This window comes from Trypanosoma cruzi, genomic scaffold (genome assembly GCF_000209065.1).
Source record: "Trypanosoma cruzi strain CL Brener 1047053516949 genomic scaffold, whole genome shotgun sequence".
NCBI lineage: Eukaryota > Euglenozoa > Kinetoplastea > Trypanosomatida > Trypanosomatidae > Trypanosoma > Trypanosoma cruzi.
This window is the reverse complement of record NW_001849460.1, coordinates 26,385-52,876: the sequence shown is the minus strand read 5'-3', so window position 1 is coordinate 52,876 and position 26,492 is coordinate 26,385. Positions and strand designations below refer to the sequence as shown.

The 26,492-nt window shown below is 49.5% G+C and overlaps 13 protein-coding genes across 13 annotated transcripts, besides 22 other annotated features; all 13 read right to left on the bottom strand.

The window, feature by feature from the left end:
• On the bottom strand, positions 1–1,976 carry Tc00.1047053508601.141 (dipeptidyl-peptidase, putative; the record flags this gene model as incomplete). Its single annotated transcript, XM_806719.1, has 1 exon — positions 1–1,976. A coding segment is annotated over one exon (1,976 nt), but the record flags the coding sequence as incomplete, so codon positions are not given.
• Positions 1–8,967: a sequence feature (heterozygous, non-Esmeraldo-like haplotype).
• Positions 2,228–2,255: a microsatellite.
• Tc00.1047053508601.130 (elongation factor G2-like protein, putative) lies at positions 2,359–4,809 on the bottom strand (the record flags this gene model as incomplete). The annotated part of the gene is made up of 1 exon (XM_806717.1): positions 2,359–4,809. One exon carries the CDS (start codon positions 4,807–4,809, stop codon positions 2,359–2,361), a length of 2,451 nt encoding a protein of 816 aa, XP_811810.1.
• Positions 5,124–5,151: a sequence feature (AT_rich).
• Positions 5,470–5,949, bottom strand: Tc00.1047053508601.119 (ribose 5-phosphate isomerase, putative; the record flags this gene model as incomplete). Its single annotated transcript, XM_806718.1, has 1 exon — positions 5,470–5,949. The coding sequence occupies one exon, from the start codon at positions 5,947–5,949 to the stop codon at positions 5,470–5,472; it is 480 nt and encodes a 159-aa protein (XP_811811.1).
• Positions 6,041–6,111: a sequence feature (A-rich).
• Positions 6,511–6,663: a sequence feature (GA-rich).
• Tc00.1047053508601.110 (hypothetical protein, conserved) lies at positions 6,753–10,499 on the bottom strand (the record flags this gene model as incomplete). Its single annotated transcript, XM_806716.1, has 1 exon — positions 6,753–10,499. One exon carries the CDS (start codon positions 10,497–10,499, stop codon positions 6,753–6,755), a length of 3,747 nt encoding a protein of 1,248 aa, XP_811809.1.
• Positions 8,665–8,750: a sequence feature (GA-rich).
• Positions 8,968–9,192: a sequence feature (areas merged during assembly that could not be assigned to a particular haplotype. This can correspond to areas where the two haplotypes were merged or to regions with more than two copies in the genome that were merged during assembly.).
• Positions 9,193–9,546: a sequence feature (heterozygous, Esmeraldo-like haplotype).
• Positions 9,547–9,752: a sequence feature (areas merged during assembly that could not be assigned to a particular haplotype. This can correspond to areas where the two haplotypes were merged or to regions with more than two copies in the genome that were merged during assembly.).
• Positions 9,753–26,492: a sequence feature (heterozygous, non-Esmeraldo-like haplotype).
• Positions 11,697–11,716: a microsatellite.
• Positions 11,860–13,968, bottom strand: Tc00.1047053508601.100 (hypothetical protein, conserved; the record flags this gene model as incomplete). Its single annotated transcript, XM_806715.1, has 1 exon — positions 11,860–13,968. One exon carries the CDS (start codon positions 13,966–13,968, stop codon positions 11,860–11,862), a length of 2,109 nt encoding a protein of 702 aa, XP_811808.1.
• Positions 14,093–14,136: a sequence feature (CT-rich).
• Positions 14,186–14,207: a sequence feature (AT_rich).
• Positions 14,434–14,470: a sequence feature (AT_rich).
• Tc00.1047053508601.90 (protein kinase, putative) lies at positions 15,029–16,684 on the bottom strand (the record flags this gene model as incomplete). Its single annotated transcript, XM_806714.1, has 1 exon — positions 15,029–16,684. One exon carries the CDS (start codon positions 16,682–16,684, stop codon positions 15,029–15,031), a length of 1,656 nt encoding a protein of 551 aa, XP_811807.1.
• Positions 17,080–17,117: a sequence feature (T-rich).
• Positions 17,254–17,293: a microsatellite.
• Tc00.1047053508601.70 (hypothetical protein, conserved) lies at positions 17,309–18,748 on the bottom strand (the record flags this gene model as incomplete). Its single annotated transcript, XM_806713.1, has 1 exon — positions 17,309–18,748. The coding sequence occupies one exon, from the start codon at positions 18,746–18,748 to the stop codon at positions 17,309–17,311; it is 1,440 nt and encodes a 479-aa protein (XP_811806.1).
• Positions 17,679–17,704: a microsatellite.
• Positions 18,815–18,847: a sequence feature (AT_rich).
• On the bottom strand, positions 18,938–20,662 carry Tc00.1047053508601.60 (hypothetical protein, conserved; the record flags this gene model as incomplete). The annotated part of the gene is made up of 1 exon (XM_806712.1): positions 18,938–20,662. The coding sequence occupies one exon, from the start codon at positions 20,660–20,662 to the stop codon at positions 18,938–18,940; it is 1,725 nt and encodes a 574-aa protein (XP_811805.1).
• Positions 21,146–21,171: a microsatellite.
• Positions 21,227–21,748, bottom strand: Tc00.1047053508601.50 (hypothetical protein, conserved; the record flags this gene model as incomplete). The annotated part of the gene is made up of 1 exon (XM_806711.1): positions 21,227–21,748. One exon carries the CDS (start codon positions 21,746–21,748, stop codon positions 21,227–21,229), a length of 522 nt encoding a protein of 173 aa, XP_811804.1.
• Positions 21,847–21,891: a microsatellite.
• Positions 21,964–21,997: a sequence feature (AT_rich).
• Tc00.1047053508601.40 (hypothetical protein, conserved) lies at positions 22,348–22,965 on the bottom strand (the record flags this gene model as incomplete). Its single annotated transcript, XM_806710.1, has 1 exon — positions 22,348–22,965. One exon carries the CDS (start codon positions 22,963–22,965, stop codon positions 22,348–22,350), a length of 618 nt encoding a protein of 205 aa, XP_811803.1.
• Tc00.1047053508601.30 (DNA-directed RNA polymerase I/III subunit, putative) lies at positions 23,451–23,855 on the bottom strand (the record flags this gene model as incomplete). The annotated part of the gene is made up of 1 exon (XM_806709.1): positions 23,451–23,855. The coding sequence occupies one exon, from the start codon at positions 23,853–23,855 to the stop codon at positions 23,451–23,453; it is 405 nt and encodes a 134-aa protein (XP_811802.1).
• Positions 23,916–24,041: a sequence feature (T-rich).
• Positions 24,283–25,437, bottom strand: Tc00.1047053508601.20 (hypothetical protein, conserved; the record flags this gene model as incomplete). Its single annotated transcript, XM_806708.1, has 1 exon — positions 24,283–25,437. One exon carries the CDS (start codon positions 25,435–25,437, stop codon positions 24,283–24,285), a length of 1,155 nt encoding a protein of 384 aa, XP_811801.1.
• Positions 25,965–26,492, bottom strand: Tc00.1047053508601.10 (mitochondrial DEAD box protein, putative; the record flags this gene model as incomplete). Its single annotated transcript, XM_806707.1, has 1 exon — positions 25,965–26,492. A coding segment is annotated over one exon (528 nt), but the record flags the coding sequence as incomplete, so codon positions are not given.

Genomic DNA, 26,492 nt, shown 5'->3' with positions numbered 1-26,492 from the left:
TTCATCTTTGCTTGTATCTCCGCGGTTACGTAAAGATAGTTCGCGTCACACGTTGGGCGAGTGTCAATGTCAATATCCGCCTCCCATCCAGGGCGCCCCATCTTCATCTTCTGCTTGATGTCGTACCTTGCGGAGAGCGGGTCCTTGTTGGAGAGTCTTAGCTCTCGCCTCAAGTTGTGCTCCACGGCTGTGCCAATTTCATCGAAGCGGTAAACTCCATCGCCAAAGACACCGCCCACACCATCTGTTATGCATGTCCACTCATCCTTAACAATGTCGTACGTGATGGACCGATCCACAAACCCCGCACGCAGGACCGTGAGGGGTGTGGGAGCGGCTGTTTCTGGCTGCGGGTTTGGACCGGCAATGGCCGGCCCGCGGTACGTGGGTAGCCGCAGCGTGGCCGTGCTGAGGTCCAACGACAGGGTGTTGATCTCAGGCGATACCCAAAACATTGGCCATTGGCTGTTCGCAAGAGAGAGGCGAATACGATGGCCTTTCGTAAAACGATGAGCGCAATAGTTCAGCAGAACCCTGACACGAACCCGCTTCCCCTCTTGGAGGTATTCAATTCGTTGATCGCCTGCGGCCTGTGTCACGTTCTTCACGCCAAAGGAAATGCGACTCACTGCGCCATCCGGCGAGACGTCGCTGAGTTGGGCGAACAGCATCGCCTTTGGCTTGTCACACGTTAACTCCACCTCGAGGATGGGACGACCCAAAATCTCCAGCTCGTGCTGCAGCTCCGCGGCGTCGAAAACCATCGCCATGCCGTCGTCCATACGTTGATCCGCGGGAGTTTCGCCTGAAACCCCAGCGCCCATCCACTCACCGGCAAGAAGACCGTGATTCAATGGAGTTCTGAGCAGAACAGAGGCAGGCTCCTGTCGCACGGCGTGAGCAAAATCTACGATACGACCGCATTCAAGTCGCATCGTTTCCTCCGTAACATCTTTAGAAGGCCATGCCTCCACACCAACCCAATGGCCTTCGCTAACAGGGCGATGAACACTAGGTTTCATTTCATGCTCCATCCAAACCTGAATCATCGGTCCATCCATCACGTTATTCTCCGTACCTTTTAGCCAATGATCCCACCACTTCACAGCCTCCTGTAAAAACCCCATTGCCGGCTGCGGGACGCCATCCTGCGGGTAAACGTGTGCCCAAGGCCCCACAAATCCCTTCCGGGGAACCTTCAGGTTTGACAGCAGGTTAAAAACGGCATTCGTGTAGCCGTCCGCCCAGCCATCTACAGCCATGACAGGTATCTGAATGGAATCGTAATTTTCGCAAACAGAGCCATGCTTCCAGTAGTCATCGTATTTTTGGTGCTCAGCCCAGTCAGCAATGTTGACGGGCATATTCTCCAGGCGTTGAAGCCACATTTCCTTCCAACGATCACCAACAATTTCTGGATCGATTGGACGTGCCTGATACGCCAACACAATGGATCCCCACCAGAAGTTATCGTTGAGGAGACAGCCACCCTGCCAATGAATGCCATCCGTAAAGCGATTGTCGGTAAATCCGACCGTGATGATAGCTTTTAAAGCAGGTGGACGACGCACCGCAACTTGAAGAGAATTGAAGCCTCCCCAAGACTTCCCCATCATGCCAACATTGCCATTACACCATTTCTGCCTGCTGATCCATTCAATCACCTCCATAGCATCGTCTTGCTCCTGTTGCAGGTATTCGTCATGCATAAGGCCATCCGATTCACCGCTCCCACGCATGTCCACACGAACAGCCGCGTAGCCATGGCCTGCAAAGTAGCCGTGCATGGGCTCATCACGACCACGTGTACCATCGCGCTTGCGATAAGGGATGTACTCCAATATGGCTGGTCGGGGCACATCATCTGCCGGAAGCCACAGCCGGCACGAAAGTCGCGTGGCATCCCTTAGTTCAATAAAGACATTTTCGATGGTTTTGACTTTGTTTGGAAGCGTGGAGACAACAACCTTCTGCATTCTTGCCGATGGATCCCCAATGTGGCCCGCCTGTACACCTCTTTTCCCCTTTGAATCGGCTGCGGATGGAATGTTGTGTCTGTTCAGAAAGACAAATGTAAACGTGTGCTTTCCTCTTTTCCTCCGGGTGTGAGTGAATGTGTGAAACAAACTGCCGCCACCACCCCCCGATGAAGTAAAACAACACAGAGAGAAAAAAAAAAAGGGAAAGGCCACAGCCCCACGACATCCACAAATAAAAAACAGGCATGGAAAGAGAAAGAGAGAGAGAGAGAGAGAAAAAAAAGACGCCTCCAGAAGGAGCAGACGCCTCGGCTCCCTCCCACTGCTGACGCTGCACCGGCAGGGTCGTCTTGTATTGCCCACCAGCATTCGCCACCAATCAATGGCCTTCGTAAATGCCCAAATTCTTCATGATTCGCGAGAGGACAGCCTTTTCTTCAATTACACGGTAGTGGTGCAAGCGTGCGTACAGACTGGCATGCCCCTTCACCGCCTTCCGAAGTTCCATTGTGTAGCGAACTATGTTTCGCATCGGGACGATTGCTTTCACCGACCTCCCATCATCTTGAATGTCCACCGCAATGGCCTTACGCTCGCTCAGAGAGCTCACAACACCACCAATGTAGGCTGCCTCCGAGAGGTGCACCTCCACCTCCATCATTGGCTCCATCGTGGCAAGATTGGCCTTGGAAACGGAGCGAAACAACTCCAATACAAGGGAACGAGCGGCCTGCTGTAGAGGGCCCTCCGACAGCTGCGTGCCACCAAGCTTTTTGAATTCCAGCAAAGCGACCCGCACGCCGTGGAGAGGCAAACCGGCAAGGGGACCCATGTGAGAGCAATCGGTGACTGCGCGAGAAAAAACATCGGTGATTATTCGTAGTTCCTCCTTCACATTACGGTGGTGATCCTCCATGCGGCGACGTCGATCATTACGGGAACCAGCGGCTCCAGCAAGATATTTCTCCGTCAACGTCTCGTCAAGAACAAAGGAACAACATTGACCTGGATCGCAGAAGCCATCTTCCTCAAGTAGTGGCTGGAGTCGCAGCGAACACTCAACGTATGGGAGCTCATTGTACATCCCAATACCATGCAGGAGCTCCACTGCCTCAAGAACTACCTCACGATATTCTACGATGGCACGTAGTAGTCGACACTTTAGTTTATAATCGTGCTCCAAGCGGGACATGACAATTTCAAGATGTAATTCTCCCATGCCACTCAACACCATCTGACCAAAATCATTCTTATGCACACACAAGCTAGGGTCTTCAAAACTCAGCTCCTGAAGAGCAGCCTCCAAGAGGGGAATTTGCTGCTTTGTGGCTGCCTCAACAGAAAATGAAATAACAGGTGGTGGGGGTTGAATGCCCTCCAGTGTGAATATCTCATTCTTGGTGTGATCTGCATCCAGATGAACCTGCTGGGGAGCTCGAAAAAGTGTGGCACCTGTCTTGGTAGATTGCATGAAAGCTGCACCAATCTCCCCCGCAACAAGGTGTGGAACCTCCAGCTGACGATTTGCATGTATCACATACAATTTTTCAAGATTCTCATGTCGATTACAGTTATTGTTCACAAGCGTCATATTGGGTGTTATTTTGCCGCTGTAAACGCGGAAGAACACCAATGGTTGGCGTCTTCCTTTGGGACTTGTGGCGTGCGTCACCTTAAACGCCAGCGCCACCACAGGGACGGACGGTGCACTCGTTGCGGGTGGGAGAGGCACTATTTTTCCGTCACGCGCGTAGCCAGTGAGAGGTCGATCCCGCGGAGACGGCAGGTAGTACGTGATGGCATCCAGCAACGGTTGCACGCCCTTATCACGTCGGGATGCACCACAAAGGAGCGGCACAGCAGGCCTAGGAACACCTTGACGCAGTGTTCGACGGCGAATCGCTGCACGTAGCAGGTCACTTGGAATTAGGTCCTCTGCCCTCTTCTCATCCCCGTCAGTTTGGTCCAATAAGGCAATAACGGCGTCCGACAGTGGATCGTCGAGCTTAGTCAACGTCGAGATGAGCTCGTGACGGGCAATCAAGGCAGCCTGCACAATGTGCACCGGCTCAGAGTCAAGCAAACGTAAATCCTTAACCTCCACATCCAAGCCATGGGTGCCTCCAAAACGACATGCCGTCATCTCAACGATATCTATCACGCCCTCAAAGGCGCCGTCCTCTGATTGAAGTGGAATTTGTAGCAGGAGTGGCTCCACCTCCAGTTTCTCCCGGATAGATTCCACAGACTTTTTAAAGTCGGCGTTGTACTTGTCCATTTTATTCAAGAAGCCAATCACAGGGATGCCAAATTTTCTACTTTGACGCAAAACTGTGTAGCTCTGCGCCTGCACACCAGCGGAGGCGTCAAATAAAGCAACGACACCATCCACCACCCGCATTGCACGCTCCACCTCCACAATAAAGTCCACGTGTCCAGGAGTATCGATGAGGTGAATGCTGTGATTCCGCCAAGAAAACGAGACGGCGGCGGACTGAATTGTGATGCCACGCTCCATCTCCTCCTTCATAAAATCCGTCGTGGTCGTCCCGCTATCCACATCACCGATGCGCTTTAAGGCACCTGCGTAGAAAAGCATGCGTTCTGTTGTGGTCGTCTTGCCGGCGTCAATGTGTGCCACAACCCCAATGTTGCGCATGCGTGCGATAGACGATTCCAGGGCGTCGGCCTTGCTGCCTGAAGACATTGTCACGGCCCGAGCGTTCTTGAGCGGCGCACACTGCGTTATTCGCCGCACCCTCAATGCCGAATTGCATTGCCACAACGGAGTCACCTGCCGCCAATGGCAGCCAACATGTTGTCGAAGCATGTTGGGGTTCTGGTCGTCGAAAGATGGAAGAAGAGATGCGTCGCCTTTGATGTAGAATCCGCAAAAAAAAAAAAAAAAAAAGCAAAAGACACATGCACCCCCTTTATAGCTGCTCCTTTTGTTGTTGTTTGGTGGAATAAACAAGGCTTTACTCCCCCCTCCCCCACAAGAGCTGCAGTGAATAAAAGGTCGACGGCGTCAATGGACAGTGTTGTTACCGGTTGGACTGGGAATTGACGAATCTGGGACCAATATATATATATATCCCGTTTCTGTTACCATTCACCCACGCATTCCTTACTCATCTCCTTTGCAAAAATAAAAATAAAAATATATATATTTGCCGCCTTTTTCCCTCGTCGTGGTCACCGGTGCGCACAATTGGATATTTTTATAAAGCCCATTTTTCTTTGGCCTACGCAGACACGCGCCTCCTCTACAGAAAATAAGTCCATTCCCCCTCAGTTAATTACAAGCGCTCGCCCTGTTCCTCTCGCTCTTACCGGCTTCCCTTTTTTTTCCTTCTTTTGTCTGTATTGTTGGCGGTAGTGGAGAAATGGGGCAGAAGTGAAATCCGTTGCTTCCCACAAACACACACACACACAAATACAGATAAATACAAAAAATTGCATGCATTCCTGTACATCATTTCTCGTTCGCTCATTTTACCCCTTTGTTCCCGGCGTGGGAGGCTTCAATGGCCCGTATCTTCTCAATACGTCGTGCATGGCGCTCCTCGCCGCTAAACGGCGTCTGCAAGAATGTAATGATGATCTCCCGAATGACCTCCACACCAGTCGTCCGCTCTCCCACGCAAACAATGTTCGCATCGTTGTGGATCCGCGAAATCGCTGCGGTGTAGTGGTCATAGCAGAGGGCAGCCCGCACCCCGGGAACTTTGTTGGCTGCGATGGACATGCCGATCCCACTACCGCATGCCAGCACGCCAAATTCTACCTCCTTCCTTGCCACCATTTCCGCCACACGACTGGCAAAGTCCGGGTAGTCGACACTCTCCGCCGTCTTCGGTCCACAGTACACAGGCACAAACTCGTCGCCAGCCTCCTTCACGTACAGAATCAGATTCTCATGAATGGCGAATGCCGGATGATCCGTACCGATTGCGACTCGGCGCGTCATAGTGAATTGTAATCAAGATTGAGTTTGTCTCCTTTTAAAATGGTGGCAAATGTCGCACCCCTGTATGAAAACAAATGGGTATGAAACACACTTCTTATCGCTGTTTGTTATTATTGTTTTTGTTCTTATTGTTGTTCGTGTTCACTTTTGGTTGTTGGTTTTTTCCGTTCATGGTGGCATGGAGAAAAAACAGACAATACGAGGCGCCAAAGCCTCCCTCCCTCCCAAATTCCCCCTCCACAGATATGAACCGCACAACACAGAGAGAAGTGTATATATATATATATATTCAGCACGTGTGTGCAGGAAGAGTAGGGAAGTTATATCACAGAATGGTAATGGAAACGACGAAGGACCTGCAAAAGAATAAAAAAAAAAAAAAACTGGCCTCTAGTTTTACGGTCTGAAGAAATTCACTAGTGGTTATTGTTGTTTTTGTTTGGTGCCCTCGGTCCCGATCCCCAATTCCTCGCCTGTTTCTCCTGCCATTTACAGGGCGGAGTGCCTCCTTTCCCATTGCCCGTGTCTTTTATTTGTTTTTTCTCGGTCTCCCTTCCCAGCCCTCGTCTTTTTCTTCTTCTTGTTGCTGCCGTGGTGTTGTCATCTTTCCCCTTTTTTTTTTTCTTTTTTTTTGGCCCCGTCATCCCCATTCTCATTTACCCCTTTTTTGCTTTTGTTGTTCTTTTCTTTTTTTTTTTCCTCCTTCTTCTCCTTTGCACGTGTGTGTGTTGACCCCTCCCTCGCACGCATCTTCACATTCGTCATTCATCGCCACCACCAGCGGCTTGTCGCCCACGCGCCGCTCATCCCAAAAAGTAGTCAGGGAGCACACGCATTAAGTATAAAACAACACATTTTGTCTCCGCGAATGGAACCTCCGTGCAGTAGTAAATTGTCTCCACATATCGCTGGCAGGCACCGTAGTGACCAATCCACACACACATGAGACGGAACATGTTACGGAAAAAACAACCGCCGTAGCGATAGTAATACTGCTCACTCGCGCTCATAGGAGCGCAGTGGCCATGAAACAAAAAGGCCGAACAACGCGCCGATCCATCGTTTGCCGTGCAGTAGCAAGAACCCTCTCTGGGAAGGCGACTTACACAGCTCCCAACTTGCTTCGCACGACGAATCCACCTCTTGTTGCAGTGATTGGGCGCGTTTCTTTGCTTTTTCCATTTCGCATAACTTACCATCGCCAGTGACTTGAGACTTCTCAGTATTTCGTGGACAGCATCCCCCCCACCCAAGCGAGCGGCACGAACAAAAACCAACACACATGTCGTGACAACGCAGAGTCGTCCGGCGTTCTGAATCCTCTCCGCATTTAGTGGACCCAGCATGCTGTACACAAGTTTGTGTGGCTCCTGTAATAGCGCCCTTTCAAGCCCTGCAAGCGAGCCGAGGCCCCCATCACCCCCATCATCCACAAGTTCGGGAAAAAGCGGCACCAAAAACTGCGGTGGGGGACCAATGGGTGGCAATTCGATATCACCAACAATGAGTGCCCGGTCATAATCATCAAAGAAGCAGGGAAACGGCCGCTCCTCCAGCAGGAGACGATGCGGGGATCGCAAGAGTATCTGGAGCATATCCCACAACGAAAGTTTGGAATCTGCTGAAGAAGACAAGGGAAGAAAAACGGTAGAAGCGTCGCGCTCTGCCGTTTTTGCGTCGGTCCCAGAAGGGCTTTTCTTTGCGGCTGCCCGCCTCTCGCTCAGAATCGCGACGAATCGTCTCGAGTATTTCCTAATGTAATTGAGACGATTTGGATGACCTGTCACGACGTCTCCTATGCGAGCAGGACCGTCCAATGTCTCTTTCACGTCCACCGTAAGTGACGTCACAGGTTTCCAGAGATAATTCACTCTGGAACGCAGACCGGGAGTCAATGAAAGAAGAAGGCTGCGCAAAAACAAGTTTGTGTCACATCCGTGACGGCACATGCGCCGAAGAAGAACCCTCGCAAACGGCTCATTTTCCTCCCTATCTAATGGTGGTAGACGCAACAGCTGTTCGACATGCTCTGAGGTCGCATGGTTTAACTGACCATGCAGGGAAGACGCTGCGGAGGGATTATTAAGATGAAGCAGACCCACTGATCCTGTAACGTAGTCTTGAAGAAGTGTGAGGTTACCGTAGTGGTAGCGGACAAGTTCTCCGAGAAGCGCAAAAAAACTGTCTATACGTTTTGCCGGAGAAAGCGACCCACTAAGGCCTGGTACGTATGTTGCATTGTATACGCGGTGTTCAAAAATGGAGCGCATCAGCACGTCGCCTAACACCGTCTGAGGGGCATCTGCGGCACTCTTTTGACGCACTGGAAAGGAAAAACAGCGTAAGTATCCCTCCAGAGCATGACAGGCAGACGTCTCCACACAACTGTCCTCGTTTTGCCGAGCCAACGTCAAAGCAATTTTGAGCGCAAGTGGTGCCGACTCCTTGGCGGTTTCACCTTCGTGGAGCATGGAGCACTCGCGACGGTCCTGCGCGTTCCAGAACTCCTGCACACCGCGCAGCAGCTCCAACTTTCGAATCGTGTTTGGGTCGTGCTGATGGTTCTTTTCATCAAATCCATCGTCATCGTCGGACACTCCATGGTAGGCGGCGTGGCGAATAAATGCCTCGGTGTCCTCACCCAACTGCGCCGCAAGAAGGAATTGCTCCCACTGATTTTTACTGCTACCATTGCTCTTGTTGTTCCGGCTTGTGTCCTCCTGCTGCACCTCACCTGGTTCACCGTTTTTCACCTCGCCCTCCTCCTCGTCCTCCTCACTCCTTTCTTGTCCTCCTCTTTCCGCACTCACCCTCTCCTCACTGGACTCGGCTGGCTCCAAGAAGCGCGGGAGCTGGCGAAGCTCCAGCGACCGCTGTAACTGCTCCATGTACGGTAAAAAGGAGTGGGGATGTGCGCGTGAATCAAAGGCAGAGTCATAAAATCGGCTTGCGGCATTAATCCAGTGACAATCCCGTAGCTTGCACCAGACGTCCCCAAAGAAGAATGTGGATAGCATAAGGTTTAGTACAAACAGAATCTCACTTTGCGCCCCCACAATGACCTGCGGGCCGTAGGATACACTGGGGTCCTTCAGCACCGGGGCGAGAAACTGCCAAAAGAAGCGACTCTCCTTTCGAAACGCCTCGTATGACTTACTGTCCGTTACCGGCCCAAACCCGCATAGAAGTGGACAATTGTCATCCACTTCCTCACGCAGTGTCAAGTCACGCATTCGCCACCGTTGTTTTGCGTCAGCGCATCCGACAAACCAGCTGAAGTCTACATTTGAGCCAACCGTCGCGATAGAGGCGGCGGAGGTGGTGTCTTCTTCCGGCCACATGCCCATCATGGCACCTAATGCCTGCGGAGGCGGTGTGCCCCCGGCGTCTTCTATGAGCTCTTCCACGCCGTAGCCGCGTCCTCCGACCCAATCGAAACGAGTCGCGGGATCACTGTTGTTGCTGTTGCTAGTGCCACTGCCATTGCTGTTGCGGCCCAAAGCCCGCGAAGCGACCAACCCCAGCTGCCCAAAATCCAAGCCGCCAAAAGGGTTGTTTGCTGGAAAACCACCACCCAATGACGGTAAGGCCGCAATCGCGGTGGTGGACAACTCCTGCATAACCGGCTCGAAAACAATTCCTTCCAGCGAGGTGACAGAACGCTCGGTCTGCATCATGGCACGAAGGTCACCTGCTCCACGCACCTCGCACAACATCACAAGTCGCTTGACGAGGTCCTTCTCTCCAATCAGCCAGAGAACGTTGCTATCAATGACCCGCTGAATACGTTGAAGCGGCAGGAGAGACTCGGGGTAGACAAGACTTTGGTGAGGCGATTCACGCTGATTCAAAACCACACCCGGAACAATAAGTAACGCAATTACACGACACAAAATGGCAAGTGTTGCATCATCACTGGTGCGAATCAGTTCCTGTAACGCCGGTACTTTCGATATCTCCAACACTGGGCCTACGCTCAGAACCAGATGCTCCAGCATGACAACTGCGGTGAGTCGCAGTTCAGCCACCTTTGCTAGTTCCAACAGTCTGAAAAAAAGTCCGGGATAACTATCATAGTAATGCCAACCCAGTTCATTGTGACAGACAAGCAACTCTGTCAGCACACGCATCAATGTCGCAATGGCTCTGACGAGCTGCCACGGGGCATGGCCTTTGGTATCCATAAAACCAAATTGATGCGTGGATGCCTTACTCAGCCGTGCCGGCATGGTCACATCACACAGCAAAGTGGCAAACAAATCAATGCCACCAAGACTCACAAAATATGCTAATAAATGCGGCTTATTGGGATCAAAGTACACGGTGCACTCCTGCAAGCACCGGTGCAGTGCGTTGAGATCTCCCCGCTCCCATGCCGATGAAATCTGCCTTAGGAGGTCAGACTGATCGTAGGAAAGAACGTTCATTTCCCGCAACTGCGCCTTCTCTGTTGTAGTCATCTTCGGGCAATGTGCACAGGGCAGCATGCGACGAATGTGGGGTTGTCCCCGGCCAGAGAGCTGCTCCCGTAACAGGGGAAACAGCGGCATGGCGCTGGCTCCAACCGCGCCACCCCCCAAAAAGAAAGGAAAGAAAAAAAAACAATACGAAAAATAATTTTTTGAAAGAAATATAAAAAATGCTCCCGTGCGGTCCCAGAATTTATCCTTCTGGTGCTATAAGAGTGCAGACATTCACAGCAGCAGAGGGGGGAAAAAAAAAAAAGCAGTGGGGGAAAGCAAGCGTACAAACAGTAACACAACAACAGGCAGACCAACAACAAGAGCAAATAATAATAACAAAGGATGGGATGTGGGACCACACAATCAAGAACAATGACAGCACGCACACACCCAGACACACAGAACAAATGAAAAGGAAAAGCACCGAGGGAAGAAGGGAGGGAAAGAGGGCACACAAAAGTCAAAACATACAGAACTAAAAGAAAAAGGGTGAGATCTAAACGAACCCCCCCCCCCCCCCTTCATCCCCTTCTCACCAACAACCCTTCCACACACACACACACGAAGACTCTCTTGAGAGCCGGAAATAAACAACACGAGACGCAACAGTAGAGGGAGGAGGAAAAGATAGGGACGTCTCACGGCAACATAAAAATCCCAGCCGTGTTTTGAATGCCACTCCCTCAGTTTGGTGGGCTTGTACTCAATGAGCCGCCGCCCTTCACCCCACCCATTTTCTCCCTCTGGTAAACCAAAAAGAAGGCAAAGTATATCTACACATCAATTCTGTCATCCCAAAAGAAAAATAATAACAATAAAAAGAGTGAGATAGACAAAAGAAAACAATAAAAGATAAAAAAGGGCGCAGCAGCTTATACCCCTCCCTCCCTCCCTCTCTATGTATATTTATAGATTTTTATTCATTCCCCCCTCTTCGTCTTTTTTGTTGCTGTTGTTGTTTCTCCTTCTTAACCTCGTGTTTTCCTGTTCTTTTCCACTAGCAGTTAGGGCATGCCCAAATGCTTGTAAGTAGGAGGTTCACTTTTCTTCTCTATTCACGAATGCCCTCAGCTTTGCTTTTCATTTTGTCTGGATTTGTTCTTGTTGCTGTTTCAATATTACTTTTTTTTTTCGGTGTGTGTGTTTGTCTGCTTGCTTGTCCTGAATCTACTTCCCTTCATTTGCCCTTTTGAATCCATGCATGGGCTTTATATATATGTTTGTTGTTGTTGTTTTTATATGCGGTGTGAACACCATTATTTCTCCTCTCCCCCCTCTCTCTAGATATATATATATATATATATTGTGTGTGCGCCCCTCCTCTTCCATATTTCTGGTTCACTTTGCCCTTCCATTTTTTCTCCCTGAAAGAACGCAACACTTCCCACACGTCTTCCTGCGTTTACTTTTTTTCCTTTCTTTTGTTTTTCATCCCCGTCCTCGTCCGTCAGGCGCTTCTTATGGAGCCCTTTCGCCTTGGTGGGTCCTTGTCCTTCGACGGCGAGGGAGCCAGCTGCGGCTGGTGATTGCCGACCACCCTCGTCGATGTCTGCAGCATCGCTTCTGCCGGCCTCCTCTCCTTCGGCAGCTCCAACGGCTCCGCTGGCGGCTCCGACCGCTCCGTGCGGGCGACGGAAATATGTGGGAATTCCGCCGGCCCACCGCTGGCACCGCTGCTCGGACTGTGGGCAGCCGCCATGCCGCCTCCACCTGCAGCACCACTAGCGGCAATACCGTTCTGCCTCAACTCGAATGAAATGGCCTCTGCGCTTTTTGACCGCTCAATAGACTCCTTACGATGCGAGACACCTACAGAAGCAGCCATATGAGAATAGGGAATATTTTCGCTGAATCGGTAAGCATCATTGTGGGAACTGCTACGGTAACTTGAACCATTTTTCTTGTAGCCGTCGTTGAAACGATTGAGTGTTCCTCTTCCATGGCTGCTTCCACCCGCGGCTCGCGATACGTGTGTTCGATCTACGGAGTCAAATGTTTTGTTACAGCACATGCCTTCCAACCTGCTTTCCAGTGCAGCAACACGGAACTCAAGCGCTCGCTGAATCTGCTTCTGCTCGAAAAGCTCCCGTCTCAATTGCTCCACAGTCTGCCTCATGGCATCCCCTGACTGGTATTCTAACTGGGAAAGGGTATTCTCTCGTGACGGAATCGTCACAGGATCATTTATCCCACTTGCCGTTCGGCGGTAGTGTTGGAGTTCCTCTTTTGCTGCAACGCTCATGCCCTGTGTGGATTGGTACAAAATTTCCTGATGGGCCCTGGTGGAATGTGGGGTGTGCACGCTGGAGTCCTTGTAAGAGTGAGAACGCTCAACTGCACGACGGTGGGATGGACTTCCTGTGCGTGAAGACATTGCACCACGTGAAGACATCGCACCACGTGAAGAAGCGCGTGATTGACGCCGTGACTGTGCCCGAGAAAAGCGTCGAAGACTTTTAGTTGCAATGTACGCGTCACGATCGTCAGGACCAACATATATGGGATGCTGGCCATGATCTTCCCTCTCATCGTTACCCTCATCAATACGCTTTGCAATGGATTGGCATGCATCGGTGACAATCGCCGCAATTGTACCGTTCGTTCTCTGAATACTGTCAATAATTTTCCATGCGTCCTCCACGTGCAATTTCCATCCGTAGATATCCAATAACAAAAGGCTGCGATTAGCGCAGAGTGCCGAAAGCACAAGAGCGGCGGAGTGCGGCGTTGGATTCATGAAGCCAAGAAAAAGCTGAATTAGTGAAGTATTGGTCTTGATAACTTCCGCATACATCTCAATGGTCTCGCTGTCAAAAAGGTTGTGACGCAGGTTAAGGCGTTGCATGTTGCATGAATTTGTCATGAGAGCCCGTGCCAGTTCTTTGCCACCGCTAGGGCCGATGCGGTTGGCGGTGAGGTCAAGGGTGGATAGACTAACCGTCACAGGAATGCACTGGGCCAGCTGTGCGGCCCCGGCGTCCCGGATGGCATTGTAGCCGAGGTGCAGGTGCCGCAGTTTACCCGCATGACGGATGGCCTGTCCCAAGTACGTTGCGGCATCCGCCTCGATCTTGTTGTTGTGGAAGGAGAGCTCCACCACATCGCAGGAGCCATCTCCAATTGCCGCCGCGATGGGAATGACACCCAACTTGGTGATGTCGTTCTCCGAGAGATCCAGCACTTTCAGTCCACAGCCGTCACGAGACAACGCATGACCAATCACCACCGCTGCCTGGTCCTTCAGTTTGTTCCTGCCAAGCCGCAGCTCGCGGAGGATGCCGGGGTTCTTCTCAACAGCCTCCAATAGTGCCTGCAGGCCAGCCATGCCAAAGGCGTTCCCCTCCAGATTCAACACGCGTATCGAGTGCGCGGTGGAGCATAGGGCCTCGGCAATGCAGCTCAGGTCTACGTCGTTTAATTGCACCGATCGGTCAGACAAATTCGCCTCCCGTTCATTGTTTTCAAAGGCCTGCACCAACTCCAGTGCGCACTCCGCGTGCTCACGATTACATGCCTCCACATAAACTGCCGCTGCATCCGATTGAACTCGATTCATTTCGGTATTCTCCTCCCTTTCTTTCAGCCTGTCTGTTTTTTTGTTGTGGTTGTTGTTTTGTGTGTGTATGTGTGTGTCCAGATGTTATAACTTCTACCACGTTTTCTGCTCGAATGCACGCGCTGAGAGAAGGAACGAAAAAGACAACAAAAGAAAGGAAAAAAAAAACTCCAGAAACAAATGTTTTTAGGGTCCTCACAGTTCGAGGACGCAGAGGTATATAAAAAAAAAAAAAAATAGAGGAATAAAGGGTGCAAGCCAAACAAAAAAAAAGGGGCAAACTTCCTCCTCCCCCTCTCGCCCGTCAAAAAGAAAGAAAAAAGTGGGGAAAAAATACACATCATTTCAGGGAAGGTGCAAGCACAGAAGTACAAACACAAATGCGCACACACACACACAGAGAGAGAGAGAGAAACACCACCACTAGACAGGGGACCTTTCCTCCTGTAGAAGAGAAAGAAAACCATATATAAAAATAAATATATAGATTTATATATTTATTGCAGACGCCATCTTGCCTCGTTCCAACACCACCGCACTCACTCATCCCTCGCCCGTAGTACCGCAAAAAGAAACAAACAAAGAAGAAAAAAAACTTTTCATTATTACCATTTTATTCTTTTCCATCTCCTTTGCTGATCTCCTGTCCAACAGATGACGGGTAGTGTGCATTGGCACCTTCCACACATGCGTAATGGGTTAACCAATTAGACGGAGGGTAAGAGATGGGGAGAAGATAAAAAACTGAGGAAGAGAGAGAAAAAGAACGGGATTGAGTTTCTCTCGTTTGGATTTTAATTGAAATCGCCATGGGCAGACACAACAGCAGCAAATTGACGAAACGCGTTTGGGGAAAATGCTTCAGGCGACGTACACGCATAATCTCCTCTATTGTTAATGTGCAGTCGTGATCACTGTGGATATTGATCTTAAGCTCAATTTTTTTTTGCGTGGGTGATTGTGTCCAAGGTGTGGAAACAAAATTTTTCCTCCTTATTCAGTGTCGGAGAGGTGAGACTGGCGCTAGGCGTTGCTCTGCCCCCATGCCGCAGGAAGCCGCTCATGTCGGCACCACTCGGCGTCGTGGGTTAGAAGCACTTATTGCCCTTTCTGCTGAAGCAAACATCTGTCGCAGTCTTTCGCCACGTGTTTGATTGCGGTTACGTTGAGGCTCCACATGCTGCGAAATAACATCCTCCGGCGGTTTTATCAGACGCTCCACCATTGCGCGGAGAAAAGAAGGAATGGGAAGGTCGTTGAAGTCCACATCCAACAATAAACGCATCCCACCGATAACAACAAGCGCTGTGCAAAATAAAAAAAAGTTAACAATGGCCTTCAAGGTAAGTATGAAGTCGCGTGTGTAAGACACAGGGGAGCCGTCCCGAGATACCTTGGAGGATGTAGATAATGACGTGGGCGATCCACCGCTGCTGTTTATCACAAATGACATGGTACGAAAAATATGGCTATTGTTGTCGTTATAGCTGTCATTTGAAACGACATCAAGATCCGTTGAGAGTCCTCCTCCCCCTCCTCCTAATTCTGTACATTTTTCTCCCTCCCCGCTGGCGTCACTGGCTCTGGTACTAATATTGGCATTACCTTTTCGGCCTCTTTTATTCCCAATCCCAGAAATGTATTTGGGTGCACCACCATTCACTTCGCCCTTGAGGCCCGTGTGGCCAAGCACCTCGTCACCACTCAACTTCCTGGAAGAGAGAGGGCAGGATCGTGAGCGGCGCGACAAACCGCACAAATCATCATCCTCTAATGCCTTTGCCAGTGAAGACTGCACAAGAAACTCCTCTGATGCGTGGCCACAGCAATGATTGTTGGGAACTATGTCGCCTAAAGAAATGGCTGTGCGGGAAGAAGCCTTTGCCACGGGAGGATCAACCCCCACCACCCATGTGTGCCGGAGTAGCCTTTCCACCGACCAGCGCTTTGCGGGTACAGGCTGCAGCATCACGGAAAAAAGATGCTCGAGGCTAGGCGACACTGGACGTGGAAACGTGTACTTTCCCGCCATCACCGCCTGGACCAGCGTGTCGGGACACTTCTCATCCCCCTGGAAAGGATACGTATTGAAAAGCATTACATATAGCGTTACACCTGCAGCCCATACATCGACCTCGCGGGCATCGTACCTGGGGTCGCATTGCAGCAACTCAGGAGCGCAATACTTCAGTGTTCCGCAGGCCCTGTGAAGCAGACGCCCAGGAGGTGCATAGCACGCAAACCCAAAATCTGATATTATCAACTGTGTGTGTTCCTCGTTCAACAGCAAATTTTCCGGCTTAATGTCGCAGTGAACGATGTTGGAGCCGTGAAGGGCGCTGAGTCCCTTGAGAAGTTGCCTAAAGATCCGACGACACCACTGCGTCGACAACATGAGGGGGGAACTACGAATCAAATCGCTCAACGTGCCACCCTCCACCAGATCCATGATGAGGTAATAGTTTCGCGTGGATACAAGTTTGTCCACGAGATTCACCAAATACTTTGAGCGGGGCATCACTTCCATCGCGTTGATCTCGCACACAACGGCACATTGCATTTTATTTGCCTCCACCAGTGCCCGACTCACCACCTTCACGGCATATGCTTTCCCTGTGGTCAAGTCAACGCACCGGTACACCGTGCTAAACGCACCCTTCGCAATAGGGCAGCCAATCCTGTACCTGCGATCGCCAAGAATTTTCCCCATCGACATCTTTAACTAAAACACAAAAGATGTCTGCCCTAAAGATATTTCCCGTTCTTTGGTTTTGCGTAGCCAAAGAGAAGAACAAGGTGCTCCGTATGATTATTCCCCCCTCTTTACTTGGTTTTGCCGCCAACAACTTTGCAATGTACGTAATTTGAGGCAGTAATTAAGAACGCAATCGGAGGTATCTTCCGTCCGGATGTTTTTTCCTCCCCACCCCCACCCCACTCCCTTTGCAGCGGTGTTGGTGCTCTGCTCCTGGATGTCCGCTTCGATTCCAAGAAGTAGAACGAAGCAAAGTAATACGAACAGTGATAGCGGTAGAGTGGAGAACTCTTCCTGTGTGTGTGGCTTGGTTACCACTGTCGTTGGTACATAAAGCAGACAAAAGGTAAAGACACAAAAAAAAAAAAAGGGAGAGAAAAGAGAAAAAAAAAAAGTGATTACGAGTGGTATGCCCACAGGAATCGCAAATCATGAAGACAGTGAAGGAGTGTGAAGTAAAATAGCAGGGCTCAGCGAATGCGGACAGGGAAAAAAAAGGACTCATGGAAATAAGGCTTAGATTAGTGTGCATATAAATTTATATATATATATATATATATATATATATATTGGTGTCGCCTTCGATCAGTCTCCTCGGGACTGCTCCGCCATAGATATCCTCTGCATCAGTCTTTCTCGCCACTCGCGCAGAAAGTTACCATCGCCCTTAAAAAGGTCCGGGCGAAAGAATTCCAACGGAAGCCCACGCTTCGCCATGTACTCCTTGGTTGACGCGAGATCGCCACGCTCCGACGCAACTACAAAAAATCGCCGTTCCTTTTGCGTCCGTGTGGTGTCAGAGCGTTCTCCGACACCTGCCGTGCTGCCGCGTCGACGCCACACCTCCACGTGACGGTTCCAATTAGCGGCGTCACGAAACAGACGAAAAAAGCTAACGGAATCACTCAGCAGATCATCATCATCATCTTCACTCTCACCACTCCAACCATCAGCTTTACTATTGTTATTATTATTATTATTGGCAATATTAGTAGTAGTAGTAGTGGTATTACCATCATTGCCACGCCCTAATTTCGCGTCGTCATCCAGAATGAATGGAAAAGCACACGCCGGATCCTCGACATCATCATGGTGGAAGCATCGCACCGCGGCGCTTAACAAATACACAGGCAGCGATGGGCTTTCAAACAGCACATCCACTGCCAGTAGTACAACGGACGACTTCTTTTTAGGTGCGGGATCAGCAACAGATGGCTTGTTAGCCTGTCGAAAAAGCGCCGTCCGCAGCAACGCATCGTTCTCAAGGGCCCTTTCCAACAATTTGGCATGTTCAATATGACGCATCACGATGGCGTAGTTTTCGTCATGCGTCGCCTCGTCCCATGCCATCAACGAGGGAAAACACACATCCGTTGCCCGCTGACTGATTCCAGCGTACATGTGACCCGCCCATGCCTCAACACAGCCATCTCCAGCAGAGGTATGCAGACGATATGGAAGAAAAGCCCGAAACTCTCTTGCGTTATTTCCACTCAACGCCTTTGCCAACGTCACCTCCACCTTCACTGGTCCTTCCGCCCCTGCCAATGCAACGCCTTGGAGTTGATGGTGCAAATCCCGCAGAAATTTGGACGAATTACGCATGGCGATGAATACATCCCGGGATGAAAGCAGCGTTGGTGTCCGAGAAAACACCGCCCAACCGCAATCGTCAGCAACAACACGTCGCCCGCAAAGCACCACCCCGTCTCCGTTCCCACCAATCTCGTTCAATGTCTCTGATACCCACTGAACGACATCGTCAAACCGAGGCGCGGGGTCAGTGTTGTCGGAGTCAACAGCCTTCTCCCTTCGCCAGTCATCCTCCCCTACGTACGTCTCGTACTCGTCCACCGGCCGCGCCTCCACCGTCAAAGTGGGATGTTGTGGGAGACGCGTGTCATCTGAATTCAGGTATTGAATAAATGGGTGTGTGGCGTCCAGAAACAGCGTGCGGTGTGGAATTGCGTGGCGCTGAGCAAGAGGCGTGTCAAGTACGTATGAGAGCGGAACACGGAGGTCCATTGGCACTGGCAGCCTGGCACACGCGCCGCACGGCTGGATCGCACATACCGGCAGGAAGTGCAAAAGTAATAATAAAAAAAATAGAAAAAAAAAATTTTTCTACAGTACCTCAAAAACCCCCAACAGCAACACATGAGATTCATCAAAAAGAGAAATAAAGGAAAATAAAATTTGAAAAAAAAAAAGAATTCAAAAATGCCGCATCAAGAAATCTTCATAGAGTGCAATTTTATCGGTCATCTCCTTCAAGAGCGTGTCATCCTCGGTGTAAACGCCCGATTCCAGCAGCCTCTTTTTATTCATCCTCAGTTTCTTGACAAACTCCACCATTTCTTCCCGAGTGGACTCCCGTGAGGCAGACGGAGGAGCTGCCCTCGATGCCTGGAGGAAATCTTCCGGCGACGGAGGTGTAGGCCGCGGCGGTGCATCCGCGGCAGATGGGAATGTAGGTAAATGACTCTCCATCACATCCTTGCCTACTGCCTCCTCCCTCGGCAGGACACGTCGGTCCTCTCTTTCTGCGATCCACGACTCCACGTCGGCGTAACAGTACGACGAGGAGACATCGACATCTGCCTCTTCTTCTTCCTCCTTTACAGCTGGGGGTTTCTCCGCAAGAGGGCTGTAGTACGGTTCCGTCAACTCGCGTCTTCCCTCGCTCTCGCGTTGTGTCAGTGAAGAAAGCGTTGAGTTGGCCACGTCCTCACAAGCTGTGGTTGTTTGCGTAAAATCACGCGGCTGGTGCCGCTTCTGTTCCACAACTTCTTCGCTAGAGACAGCTCTCCAACCGCCTCTTACGTGCAACGAATTCTCATCCTGGTGACGCGGTGGCACCTCCGCGTACACCAAACGTGGTTCAGATGAATCGGCGATCCTCACTTTCACTTTCTTGCCCTTTTTTTTCTCCTTGACCCGTAATTCGCGTAAACCCTGTGCCACCTCAGCCATTAGCTCCCTGAGAAACGTACTGGAGTCATCACCAGCATTGCCGCGTTTGAGCACTCTGTCTCTGACCTCCCTGGAAACAATGCCTTCGGCAAACTGATGTCCAAGCACGTCGTGGCGATATACGCCTTTTGTTTCACTACCAGCCTGAAGTGTGACAAGTTGATGGCGTCGCTTGTCTTCCTCCAACCTACGCTTTTCCTCATCCAGCAGCATCCGCTCGCGTTGCTGCCACTGTTTCTGCAGCTCACTGTAACGCCGGGCAAGTTGACCCAGTTGATCCCTAGATAGCTTTGATGCCTCTTGAAACTGATCGCGTTCCTTCCGTGCCACCACCAGCTCCGATTCTCGTTCCTTTAACTTCAGCTGCAACGTCGTCACTGCTGCATTTGCTGAAGCCAACTCCTCCTCCAACCGCGTTATACGCGCTTTATCTTCATCCTCAGCAACATGGCGAGCCATGCATCTCTGCAGTGCATCGTGCTCGCTTTCCGCCGCACGGAGTTTCTCCTCGAGGCGAGTAATGGTGTCTTCTCGCTCCCGCAATTGTGCCTGGAGAACACCTTGACGCACTACCGCCTCCTCCAACTGTCGTCGTGTGCGCCCCTCCACCGACAGCAGGTGCTGCTCGTGCTGTTCCGCAACTTTCACACGACGCGCCTCAAACACTGCCTCACGAGCTTCGAACTGTGAGATGCGTTTCTGTAGCGTCTCCTCCCGAATTTGAAGCCGTCTTGCCACCTGCTCCAAATCCTGCCGAACTGTATCTAAATCTCCCAGACGCTGTTCTTCTTTCTTTCGTACCTCTGCCGCCACCTCCTTCTTTAGTCGCTTTTTTTCTTCATTCAGCTCACTTCGCAGTCGTGCCTGCTGCTGCGCCTTCCACAACTCCAAATCAAATGCGGCCGCGTATTCTTCCGTGCCTCGAAAGGCAGCCGTAACAGAGCCAAAATCAGCATCTGGTTCCATCGTTAAAAGTTCTCTATCTATTCTATTATCACCTGGTAGTGTTTTAGTTTTTGATTCGTTGATGGAGAGTAATCAAATATATATATATATGCGGTCAATGCATATAAGTCTGGGGGAAAAAAAAAAGGAAACACACACAAAAAAAAAAATGTTCTTTTTTTTTCTTCTTTGATTCTTCCTTGCGCCGTTGTACCTCTTTTTTCACTGATGGTTCTTCTCTTTGCGAAAACAGCAACCCTGTGACAACTGGGAGGGAATTGTAACCCATTGCGCTACCCCGAACTCAGTTTGATCCACAGATGGAAGAGAGCAACGAGTGGCCCACCCGGTTTCTCTTCCTTTGCTTCATGACGTCTCGTACATCTAATTATGCCCACGCACGCACTTGTGTGAAACGGCCGTGCGTACGGACTACTCAAATAACAGAGACCCAGCCCCACTTCTCCCCAGCCCCGCAATCCCAAGCTGCCCGTTACCCATCCCCTTTCTCTCTCTCTCTCTGTCTCTCTGGCAATCTACACAGACACGTACACAACAGATAGCTGGCTTCCTCTACCTTCTCTCTTAGAAGTATCCAATTGTCCAGTTATAACTGAACAAGGGGCCACCAAATTTCGCATATGGATGCATGAGAACATCGTGCAAAGGCGGGCGCCATACATCGTCGTGGTAAAAAAATTTTCTGAACTCTGAAGTCAAACCTACAAACCCCTTGTCGATAAGATTTTCTTGTTCGTAGCGGTGACGCTTGTAACTGGTTATAAGGCATCGCAGATTAACTTCCGCCTTTTGGTAAGGCAGATGAGCAGCTTGCCGTTCCGACCATTCAATCATCATCTCCATGTTATACCGCTCCTTTTCAGGACGAAACCACGCTCCAAACAGAGAAAATCCTGCGATCATAGCCATCACAGTCCGGCCCGTAAACCACCGCTTGCCGTACACAGGATACACACGCACGGCTGGATAGCCACCGGGTATCACACGTTCCTGACGGTATGCCTGCCCGCTGAACCATGAATAAAAGGCTTTGGTATCCGTTGGCACGGGGTCACGCACAAGACGAGGAATACTTCGCTGAAGCATTTTAGAAAAAACGCCCTTGTGTGTTTTTGTTTTGTTTTGTTTTTTTGAAGTGTGGGGTTCTTTCTAAAAGAATACCAACTATGAAAGATAGGCGGTAATACTACCACCACTAATACTACTAATACTACTACCAATACTACCACCAATGGAGAATATCCTATTCTTCTTACTGCTGTTTACTTTTTCTCCGCCTCCCCTAGTGTCAAAACCACAACAAAAATTTAAAACAAAATAAAATAAATAAATAATGTTATCGCATCCAGAGCCCTTTTTCCTGCTTTTCGGGGTCCTGTCGTCCCTTGCCTCTCGGGATTTCAAAAAAAAAATATTTTTATGTAAGGCAACAGACACACAGAAGAGGAAAAAAAGGACTCATGCTTCTCCCCGTCTTAGGATGAGTGCAGCGGCATCACTAGCAAAGCAATTAAAAAAAAAAAAGAAAGAAAAAACCAAGAGGGGCGAAGAGGTGGCGATAACCGCTTCTGTGCCGCAAAGACAAGAGTGTCCACATCTACATGCCAAATGTATGAAGTGCTGCGGTAAAGACGCTCATGTCATCACAGCGCTCCCACTCCACACCCTCTTCCTTCTTTTACCCTTTACTGCTGCGCACATCCATCACTAGCATTGCCATCCGCACCATCTATGCGTCTCGCTGGTAACGCTGCTCGTTCTTTTTTGGCTGCAGCATCTGCTGCTAAAACCGCAAGGTGCTTTTTGTAACGAATAATCAATGTGTTGTGTTGTACATCGTATAAAAGATGACCTGGGTCAAGTTGAATGTGGTGCCGCTGAAGTTCAGGGATGCTCAATCTCTTAAAGTACTTCTTGTTGCTGGTACGCACGACTATCTCGCCAACATCTCCAGGCTCGCGATGCTCCACCGTTACACTAAACACATCCTTTGCGTAGGGTAGGTTGCGGATACGGAATACATGATATTCGGGGGTGTCTTGTTTCACAATCTCCGGGCTGCCATTTGCCTCAATCAGCAATTCCTTCTCCAAATTACGCGTTTTTACTTCACTCCCCACCTCCACTTGCCAGTCACCAAAGTTCCCGAGGGTATTCTTTACCCGGCGCTTTCTAAGCAGAAGTTCATCAGTAATGACGTCATACTCCTCAACCATCTCGCTTCCATCAACAAATTTGGAGGTGATGCGCTTTCTTCCATTCACAATTACCGAACTTTTGGGTTCTGCAAGCCTTTCAGCCATGTTCTCTCACAGTGCCTTCGCTTTCTTCCTATTGGGTTATTTTTCCACTGCATTGGAATTAACAATTATAATCACATTAGTAATGACATTTGAAATTATTCATTAAAAAAAAAAAGGAAAAGAACGCATGTCTCTACGAGACTGATCTTGCAACCGTTCACACACCATCACGCAAACATACGAAAAAAACAGACACCGCACAAAAGACACTCAACACTGTCAATTCACATTGTGCATTTATATTTATAATCAATTATTATTACGCGAATCGGTGGAGATCTTCTTCCGCCAATAATGCGAGACAGTGATGCATCCCACCTCCGTCCTAGCCCATACACAAACAACGTATTAAAACCACACACATGTCTGAATACCAAAAGACAAATGGTGACATCACTTACGTCACTGGAGAAGAGGTGAACCACACACAGACGACAATAAGAAAAACAAATAACAGAAAATGCATATTCACTGGGACTCACCTACTATTCTTGTTTAGCTCCCTCGCACCTCATCCTATGCATGCAATCTTCGAAGCTTTGCAGCGTCTCATCGCATATAGAAGCCAGACGCTCAAGCCCTTCTGCGACTGCCTCTACAGCGTAATCAGTAGACTGAACATGCAAGAGCATTTTCGCTTCCAGTGGGTGGGGAATGGCGTATCCGGCGCTTGTCACTTCGCGGTTTTGCATGAGAACATGCCGTAATGGGTTTCCCAAAGTGTGATCCTCATGAGAGAAGGCGATCGTCACCGTTGACTCTGAGTCTGTGAGCCGCTGCAGCTCTATCTGTACCTTCTGCTCTGCAGAAGTATCCACCTCGTCACCCTCATTGTATCTCTGTATTTGCTCCTGGTGCAAAATAAAGGCGTCCCTGGGGTGAAAGGCCATTTTACTAAGAGAAAGCACACAAAACAACGACGGCTAAACCATGTACACTCACGCAGATATAAATAAGAAATCAGAAACAAAAAAAAAAAAGAAGTAGAACAAAGCCTGGAAAAAAAAAAAAGACAGAAAAGAACCAAAAATAAAAATAAAAATCACAGAGAAAAGAGAAACAAGATGGAAGGAAAAGCATCAAGATAGAAATGACCTCTTCCTTCCTTTTCCTTTCTTTTTGCTTAATATTTTATTTTTTTGCTAGCGCTTCCCATTTTTAAATCAGCAGACAACCTTGCTTCCCGGGTTCCCATGCACATAAAGATTTTTCTGAGGTTTTCATTTTCATTTGAACTATTTGTAAAAAAAGAAAAAGAAAGGAAAAGAAATCCGAACGTTCAAGACATGCTTTTGTGTGTGTGTGTGTGTGTAAACTTTACACACTTCTTGATTGCATGCGGATCCGGGCAACCTTACCAGAGGCGGCGCGGAACAAACGGTCTTCCACCGCTGCTAAGAGATCCGTGTCCACTGAGGCATGCGGCCACCCCGACACGAGTGGAAAAAGCACCACCTCCGCTCCAGGAATAGTTTCGGTCCATCGCAACGCATCAAATACGGCAAAACACGCCTCTCGCACTTGGGCATTCACGCTCAGGTCACGATATGCCAGACAACCCGGTTTAAGGCACTGGAGCTTACCCCCAAAGTCAATGATTACCGTGTGCCTTAACAATACCTCCGTCGGCGCAGCTACGGAAGAATTTGAAGAAAACTCCACCAACGCCCCCTCTGGATCCATTGGCAGATTGGTGGTGAAGCTACTGGGTGTTAACAGCCTTGACGGAACATTCGGTGAGTAATGCGTGAGCAGCTGACCGGGTCCATCCATCGCCATTTCAGGACTGAGGTGACGCAAACGAGTATCCCGAATCGTGATGAGAGGATGAAATTTATCTCCGAGAGCACGTAGCACTTCCGTGAGTGTAACTCCTCCTCGACGAAGAATTTCAACGCTCTCTACATTATTTACTTTCACCACGGTAGATTCAATACCAATGTCACATGGTCCACCATCGACAATCAATAAGGAGGAATCTTTCGGCCCCAAATCCTTGAGGACGTGATCGGCCGTGGTAGGGCTAACATGACCAAATGTATTCGCACTGGGAGCCGCCACAGGGAAATTCACGAGCTGCAACAGCCTTAAAGTTATTTCATGGCGTGGAATTCTCGCACCCACGAAACCCGATCCCCCAGTTACCGAATTCGGCAACAATGGGTTCGCCCTCAACACAATGGTTAAAGGTCCAGGCCAAATTGCCGTTCCCAAAACCCTGGCCAATTCCACAGCCTCCGGATCGGCATGCACATCCCACAGATCCATTGCCTTCTCAACATCCGACACGTGGCAAATCAGGGGATCGGTCAATGGACGGCCCTTCACTATAAAAATCTTTTCCACTGCCTCCTTATTAAGTGCGTTACCGCCCAAACCATACACAGTTTCCGTTGGAATGGCTACCAAATTTCCACGAGCCAATGCATCAGCAGCCTTTTCCAGCTCCGATGCACTGATAATCCTCGCCATGTCACGACCGGCAAATTCCCCCTCCTCCCAACCATTACAGTGGTTTAAAAAAATAGTCGAAAAAAAGAAAACACAGATAGGAGCAAAAACAAGTGGGAATACACATTTTTTTTTTTCTCTTCGCTTTATCCCATTTAACTTATGACCGTTGCTTCATCTGTTACGCCATTTTTCCTCGGAAATAAATAAATATACGGAGTTCGTTTGTTTGTTTGTTTTTCCCCCGTTTCTTCTTGTTCTTCCTTTTCCTCTCCTTGTTACTGAGTTAGCGTCCCTACCATTGCCCAATGTCATGAGGCGGAACAGCAAATATGAACACAAAGTGAGCATCAGTTTAGCTAACAGAGCGATTCCCAAACTCACACAAAGGCACATAAATGCGCTCCACTATTACCGTAAATATGTAACAAAAACCCATGGACACACACACACACACGCACACGTGCAAATAAAAATAAAAAACGACTTCAGAAAAAAAAAGAAAAAAACATAAACCTTTTCTCCACTATTTCTCACTCAATTACTTATTACCAGCTGCTACTCTGATAGGGCGCAGGGCTATCTTGCTTCTGACGTTTGAAACCTCGTCCAGATCGTCCACTCCACGAACGCCTCAAATGACGTTGCTCTTCATATTGAACGTATTTCCCAGCAATATCTAAGAGTTTTTGCGGAACCTCCATCCCACATTTTTTCAAGTAACCCACAAGATCTTTTGCCAAGCAGCCGTCAGAGTGACCAATAAATGTGAATGAATCTCCTGTGCGGCCAGCTCTTCCTGTACGCCCTATTCGATGGCAATACCTATCAATGCTTTTTGGCGCAATAAAGTTGACAACACATGTCACGTCAGGAAAATCGATACCGCGCGATGCAACATCAGTCGCCACAAGTATACGGGTTTGACTATGTTTAAATCCGTTCATGATGTAATCCCGTTGCCGTTGCTGCATCCCACCGTGAATCATGCCAATGTTTCTGATGTGTATACCCAACATTTTCGCAAGCAGATAAGCCGCATTTTCCGTATCAGTTTGACGTTCTACAAAAATCAT